Raw genomic sequence first — 8,223 nt, 5'->3', positions numbered from 1 at the left:
AATCTAATTTAGAAGGACACCGGTGAGAGGACAGGGAACCAGAGCTCTCACAGTCATGAGGAGGAAATCAAGGATTTTCTGTGGGTCCTGGAAGAACCATCTTGTTTTGGAGGCAGCGCTGAAAGATAACTGTTCCTCTACTGCTTGTTCTGGCTACAAGGCTCCACAAGATGGAGATGTGATTTAATGCCTTTATGATACTGTTATGTTCTGTCATGATGCTGTGAGTTTGTCCCTGTGTGTCCCTGTGATGGACTTGCGACCTGTCCAGGGTGTACCCCACCCCTCGCACAGTGATTGCTGGACATGGGCACCGGCGACCCCCTTGACCCAAAATGGAAGAAGCGGGTAAAAGATAATGGATGGATGGATGGATGGATGATGCTGTGAGCAGATGCACTGCCTGCTTGTTAAACTAAACTAAACAATCAAAAACAAAATGAATAAATAAAACAAACTTAAAATTGTGAGATCAACTTTATTCAGAATTTGAGATCACATTTGAGCAGGAGACTTCATCACTGCTTATCACCTCTTCTTTCTTGGGGAGGGGGCATTGTTTTGTCTGTTACTGTATGTTTGCTGCTCGAGTCCTTGATGCAACCAACTAAAGTGTGCCAAAGTGGTTCAAAATATCCTGATCCTGATTTGAACCACTTTAGCTAGGATTGCCTCAAACTAGTTCGAGAGTTTGAGCAGGTGACGGGGGAGAGGGCGGACTACAGGAACTACATGAGCACCAGCAAACTGGTTGATCCACTATGAGAAGGTGATATTTATAAGACTGGGTTTGTTGCAGCTCCTCAGACTGAAGAAGTCTTTTGGATTAAAGACGAAATGTTTCAACAAGAAGAAAACATCCAAAGAACCTGATTTAACTCTGTTAGATTTTTCTACCTGGATTATGGAGCATGCATCAGGACACTCCTCAGTAAATTCATTTGTAAGACATGTAACTCAGAGGTTTGAAGTTTACTGTCTTTGAGATTTGGTGATGAATTAGATGAAGACATTTTAGGATTTCCTCCCATTAAAGAATGAATGAACTGTTAATTTTTTCGTTTGTCAGTACACCATAATAGTAAAATAAAAACAATAATATTTCGCAAGTCTTGCTATTTGCTCTCATTTTGTTTTAAATCTAATCCAAGAACATTCATGTTCTTGTTTTAGTGTTCAGGTATTTGATGAAAAATTCAAGTTCAGTAGATGTTTCATTCACGTTAAAAGGTAAATTTCTCGTGATTTTCCATGCAACAAAATAATATTCAATCTGTCTTTTGATCCAATAGTGTTTTTTTTATTTCTGTTCAACAATATCACTAATGATATGTCACAATTAAAGTATTGTGGCAACATTGTGATATATGTATCTTTCTGAATATTAGAAAGACGTAAAAAAATGTTTCTCTGATGGTTATCAAGGGCTGAATGATTCTTAACATGAAACATGAAAATCACCACTTTTGTTGGTTGAATAGTTATTTTCTTTTTCCCTCTGATCCTGTCTCTGTGTTGTCACTCTCAGATTAGTTTCTTGAAGAAATAAATATTTAAATCTGTTAAGTGAAAACAGTTGTTTTAGAGTCATCCATTATTTCACCTATTACTATGTCGCTAATTGATAACATCTATATCAAAATATGGGTAAATTGTTCTACTTGTCTATATAAATACACCACCATATGTGTTGTTGACTAACAAACAATCTGAATAAATTTTTTCAATTCAACCTTTATTTATACAGGTTAGTCTCATTGAGCCTGGAGGACTCATTTACAAGAGAGACCTGGTTTAAATCAAGAACAGAGTAGACAACCTTAAAACAACATATAAAATGAAAAGTAAATGGAATAATTATATAAAACTCAAAAGAAAAACAGCTACTTTATAAAACAATGTAAAATACCAAAACAGGAACTAAAAACAGGAACATAAGAATGAATGATTGTGTGATAATGTCATGACATTTTTTTTTTTTCTGGAAGAATAGTATATTTTTTTTGTTGTGTATTGCTCCCTATAATTGCTTTTGAACATTGGACATTTGACACTACAGTTTACCCAACATACCTCTTTATATATACTGAACGCTGTCATCATTTCAGAACAGGAACTACGTGCAGACAGTGAAAACACAAGACTAAAACCGAAAGTATAACAGGTACAAAGCTGCCTGGTATCTAAGCCGTGTATGTGTTATATAATGAGGTTCCTCCTCATTTGTTTTTCTTGGAAGTCACCTCCCCTAGAAATTTCCCTACATCTGAACACTGTCTGATTTATTCTCACTTGTACAAAGTAAAAGTCAGAATCCGGTCGTTTCTGCTCCTGTGTCAAGTTTCAAAAGTTTTCTAGGTGAGTAGCTATTTAATTCATAGTTTGATTCTTCATAATTTTCATAGTTTTGTGAAAGTTTATAGAAAAATGGGAAAGGCTTAAAGTTAAAATGTTTCATTAATTTAAAAAAGAAAAAAAAATCATTTTATATAGTTGTCATTTTAAGGTAGACACTACAAATTCTCTTTCTGTTTTTTTTTTTTTTCAGAATATTGTAACACTTTCCCTACGTCTATTCAGTAGGTGTCCTGCACAATCTAATATTAATAAATAAAATAAAAAAAAACTGAACAATGAAATGCATTCATGGTGCTGATGCTACTGCAATATATTCAGAAATATTTAGAAAACAAATTGAGATGGAACAAGTCTGTCTGAATGATGTCAAGTGCAAATTGCAAAAGCTGGAAAGCCTTAGCAATTGCTTTAGCTCGACAATAAACAACTGTGTCATCAGCATAGAAATTTTAGGATGCATCAGGGATGCTCTGACCTACATTACCTATGTAGATTTTAAAGAGGGTGGGTCCTAAGACTGAGCCTTGTGGTACACCATTGCTGACTGTTAAATAATGGGAGGAAGTACCATTATGTTGAACACACCGCCTCCGATCTGAAAGCTAGTTAAGAGAACCAACCAACGGTATGATCTGAGAAACCAATTTCTGAGAGCTTATGACACAAGATGTCATGAGCCACAGTGTCAAAAGCTTTAGACAGGTCTAAGAAAAGTGCAGCACAATAATCCTTAGCATCCAATGCTTCAAGAATGTCGTTAAAAACATTCAGTGAAACAGTCGTTGTGCTGTGTTGTTTCCTGAAACCAGACTGATGGGGAGGTAAGATGTTAAATGAGTCCAAGTAATTTTTGATTTGAGATTTTATCAGTTTTTCTAGAACCTTGGCTAAAATGCAGAGTTTAGAGATTGGTCGATAGTTGTTCAGTGAGGTGGGGTCACCTCCCTTCAACAAAGTAGAACAAAAGCTGTTTTCCAAGCGTCTGGAATGGAGTTTTGGCTTATGGACAGGTTAAAGATGTGGGTCATGGGAACTGTGATGAAATGAGCGGCCAGCCTTAAAAAAATAAGGTGGAAGTTCATCTGGTAAGGATGATCTATGGTAGAGAATTAGAACACAAGAGGAGGAAAAAAAAAAATTAAAAAAGGAACAGAGACTGGTAAAAGAACTGATGAGGATGAGGAAGACAGAACTGATATAAGAAAGAAGATAATGATGGAAGATGTCTAAGTTATAGTAAAATTTAAGACAGGACAGTATATGGTTGGAGTAAGTCCTATCAGTTTATCAAATGGGTTAAATAAAGCGATTGGGGATGCAGATAGTTAAAGTCCTATGGGATGGAAGTCTGCTTATCATTTATAAATATGCTGAAGAAAAGCGTGCAAAAAGGAAGTGCTGGAAGGAAAGATTGTTGGGGAAGAAAGAGGATATGCTGGTGAAGATTCTCAGTCATCCAGAACATGATTGATTCAAAAAGCGTTCAATACAAAAACAACTGGACTTTATTTGTAACAGAAGACGTTTCGCTCCTCATCCGAGGAGCTTTCTCAATTCAAACAGCAGTGAGTGAGAGATTCAGGTTATAAGGCTGAAGAAAGAGGACTAAAAGGAGTAATTTCAGAGATTCATGTAGGAGAAAATCTGGATTAGTTAAAGAAAGTAATAAAAGGAGGAGATATTTCAAGCATTAAATGATTACAGGTTTCTGGGATGGAGAAAATTAGACAGTATGGCTGTGTTACTGGCGTTCAAAAATAAAGTTCTGCCTGATGAAGTTATGATACAATATATGAGCTTTAGTGTGACAGTCTATGTTCCACCTCCTCTAAGATGTACAAATGTCAAAGACATGGACATATTGCTAACGTCTGTAAAGGCAAACACACCTACAAACAAACAAACAAACAAACACCCCCACCCCCTGAACATAAGAAGATCTGTGGTGGAAGTGGTCTCCAGTTACAAGTACTTCGGTGTGCACCTGGATGACAACCTCAGCTGGGGCAACAACACTACCAGCCTGATCAAGAAAGCTCATCAGAGACTCTACTTCCTCAGGCAGCTGAGACGAACTGGTCTGGGAAGCTCAGTCCTCACCTCCTTCTACAGGTGTGCAGTGGAGAGCATCCTGTGCTCCAGCATCAACGTGTGGCATGGAGGCTGCACAGCTGCAGAAAGAAAAGCTTTGCAGAGAGTGGTGAAGGCTGCACAGAAGACTGTTGGAGTCAGCCTCCCCACCATCACAGACATTTACACCTCCAGATGCAGGAAGAGAGCCACCTGCATCATGAAGGACCCCACTCACCCAGCACACACACTTTTTGCCCCGCTCCCCTCAGGAAGGAGGTTGAGGAGCATTAAGTGTAGAACCACTAGACTGAGGAACAGCTTCTACCCTGAGGCTGTTAGACTCGTGAATCTCTAACCAGGACAATCACTGTAAAATATCACATCATGTTGCTGCTGATCTGCTGATTAGTGCTTAGCATATTTTTAGTTAACATTTTTCTTAGTTCATATTTTAGATCTTATTACTATTTTTCTTTTACATTTTATTGTTGGATGTAACTGAGACCCTGTGTACATAATTTCGTTCCACAACATGCACCACATGAGGTGCGAATGACAAAGAAAGAAACTCTGACTCTGACTAATTGATCAAACCTATAAAATTATGTAGCCAAATTGATGTACAAAGTAATTGTCTATATAAATGCACAACCATCTCTGTTGTTGATTAATTAACAAATAATCTGAATGACTGAAGTGTGTGTCATGATAATTTCATGAAACTTTTTTTGCTGGAATAGCTTTTGTGTGTGTAACACTCCCCCACATTGGCTTTTAAATATTTGACATCGACATTTGACGTTTGACATTACAGATTACCCAACACGTCTCTTTAATTATGGTCAAAATTGTCACAGTTTCAGAACCAGGTTATACTGTAGGTGCAAACAGTGAAAACACAAGGCTAAATCCAAAAGTATAGTAGATGTAAAGCTGGTATTTTTAAGCCACATGTCAGATAATGCTAAGGGGTGTCAATTTCCTCTTCCTCTGTTTTTCTTGTAAGTCACCTCCCCCAGAAGTTTCCCTACATCTGACCATCGTCACCTTCTCTGACTTATTCTCACATAAGTGTACGTCAGAATCGGGTCGTTTCTGTTCCAGTGTTCAAGTTTCAGAAGTTTTATAGGTGAGTAACTATTTAGATCATAGTTTGATGCTTCATGATTTTTTATAGTTTGGTTAAAGTTTATAGAAAAATGAGAACGGCTTACAATTGAAAATCCATCCATCCATCCATCCATCCATTCATTTTCTTTACCCGTTTATTCCACTTTGGGTCATGGGGGTTGCCGGTGCCGATGTCCAGCAATCACTGTGCGAGGGGCGGGGTACACCCTGGACGGGTCGCAAGTCCATCACAGGGACACATAGAGACAAATGAGACAAACAACCGTTCACTCTCTCACTCACACCTAGGGACAATTTAGAGTTACCAATCAGCCTAACATGCATGTTTTTGGTCTGTGGGAGGAAACCGGAGTACCTGGAGAAAACCCACGCATGCACATAGAGAACATGCAAACTCCACCCAGAAAGGTCCCTGGACCGGGGTTTGAACCAGGGACCTGCTCGCTGAGAGGCAGCAGCTCTACCAGTTGTGCCACCACAATTGAAAATGTTCATCAATTTATTAAAAAAAAAATCAATTTTATATTACATAGCTGTCATTTAATGTAGACATTACAAAGTCTCACTTTCTGTTGTTGCAGAATAATATAAGATTTTTTTCTACTTCTTTTGTATCTATATGTATCTATTGTATTATATCTGTATCTATACTAATGCTGCTGCTGCTGCAGCTGAAAAGATTCAGGAACATTTAGAAAACAAATCATTTTATTAAACACCAGTCTTTCAAATGCTTGCTTTGCACCGTAGTAAGAAAAGTAGTTTTCTGACACTGAGAGATAAGAAGTTGGACTGACCCACCCTTAAACTGAGCAGCTCAGCCTCATCCTCCAGTGTTTTGGCTACTTTTCAAATGTCTTCATACAAGTAAATAAAAATCTCAACATTGCCAATTCAGTTTTGTTATTTGGTTATAGAACCTGTTTAAATGTATATTTTATTAGATTACTTTAAAATGTTGTGGATCGGCCTTGTGTCACGTTAGGTGAATGAAAAGAGATGTTGAGGTCAGAACCCACATGCCCATGTCTGGTGATATGGACATGAACCTTAAAGGTTAATGAATGTTCAATAAAGGACTCTTTGTGGGTTTGTTGATTAAAATAAAAATTGTATGTGTGTCTGACAAGGTGTTGAAATAATCAGATGTTTTTATAATCTTTTTTCAAATCAAAAGCTATTTTGTGATTAAAAAGACGTATTCTTTAAGTGATTTTAAAAGTTAAATCTGGCTTTCACTTTTAATTAACAAGTCAAGAGAGTTTAGAAGTTTTATTCACCTTTGGTAATCATTAAGAGATTTGTAAGTTTAAAACTATCTCTATTAGTATTTTGTACCTTTAAGATTAAAGCTTCAGAGTTGAGAAACAGAGTAGCTGTCAAATAAGTTGCAGCGAACGGAAGGTGTGACAGGAAACTCAGCATCAGTGTGGTTAGCATTGGTGTCAGAAGTATCTGTAATAATAATATTTTTTTTAATGTGGGGGCACACATCCCCCTCACATATAACTGATGCAGCGCCTATGGGTTAGGCTTCACACACACATCTTTGTGGTAAAGATGTGTTGTGCGAAGTTAGGCTGCAAAAAATGCAAGCACTTCTGTCAGTTAGAAAGTCCCTAAAGACAGCTTCAAAATGGATGACAAGTTTTTCAAAATGGATGTTTGGTCACAAAAGAGCCAATCAGAGACAAGAGATGAGTTTAATAAGACAAGAACGCACAGTGAAATGGGTTCAGTCAGTTTTGGGTGAAAGGGTGAAACATAATGATTTAAGACTATGTATGATGATTAGACTGCATTGAATTTAATTCCATCACAGAACTCTCATCTTGAGCTAGCATGAAGGCAAGTTATGCCAATTTTTTGCAAATGTTATACAAGTTTCAATGATTAAAGCATAAATCATGAGGTATTGGATTCTTTGAGTTGAACATCTTTGAGGTCATTCTTGTTAGCTGAACACTGAAACAAAGTGTGTTTGGTTCTGAGACTTCTGAGGTTTTCAAAACGTTTTGCTTAGTTTTTGAATTTGTTGAACAGCATCCCTGTAGCGTTCTAGTCTAAGCTACTAAAATTTGACCAGATCAATTACCAATTGCAAACATCATTAAAGGGAGAGCAGACGTAGGGTCCCTCACAGTACACAGGTTGTTAGTATCTGGTCAAGTATTCCCTTAAATACAGAGGGCCCAATACTAGCGCTGTCTGGATAAGACTCAGGAGGCTAGGGAGATCCAATGACTCCATTTTTACAGAGGGCTGGACGGGTGCTGCACCATGAGATGAAAACACTTGAAAGGAAAACAAGGCTGGTTTTTTCGACTGTTAATAAGAACATTTTTATTTTATTTACCCTTTATTTATCCAGATAGTCTCGCTGAGTCACGAGAACTAATTTTCAAGAGAGACCAGTTTTGGGAGCAGATGGTGGGGGTTAAGGACCTTGCTCAAGGGCTGAGAGTGGGACAAATGAAGGTAGAGGCAGGTGTGGGTGCTTCACATTTTCCAAGCACATTTTGATGTTGTCAATCCGGGGAGTTGAACCTGTGACTTTCCGATCATTGGCTCGTCTTCTCTAACCTCTGCGCCACCACTCACCACTGCAATAGGGATCTATCTATCTATCTATCTATCTATCTATCTATCTATCTATCTATC

General features: G+C 37.7%; 1 protein-coding gene across 1 annotated transcript in view; it reads left to right on the top strand.

Annotated features, from left to right (window-relative positions):
* Window positions 1-1,187: 1,187 nt before the first annotated feature.
* LOC119427131 (interferon-inducible GTPase 5-like) overlaps window positions 1,188-8,223 on the top strand; it is an 8,751-nt gene continuing 1,715 nt past the window's right edge. The window contains exon 1 of the mRNA XM_037694711.1: window positions 1,188-1,222. Within this exon, the coding sequence (XP_037550639.1) occupies window positions 1,188-1,222 (35 nt within the window). The remainder of the gene's footprint in view (window positions 1,223-8,223) is intronic.

The sequence above is a fragment of the Nematolebias whitei genome, chromosome 21, assembly GCF_014905685.2.
Source record: "Nematolebias whitei isolate Nwh7 chromosome 21, NemWhi1, whole genome shotgun sequence".
NCBI lineage: Eukaryota > Metazoa > Chordata > Actinopteri > Cyprinodontiformes > Rivulidae > Nematolebias > Nematolebias whitei.
This window is presented reverse-complemented; position numbering and strand designations above follow the sequence as displayed.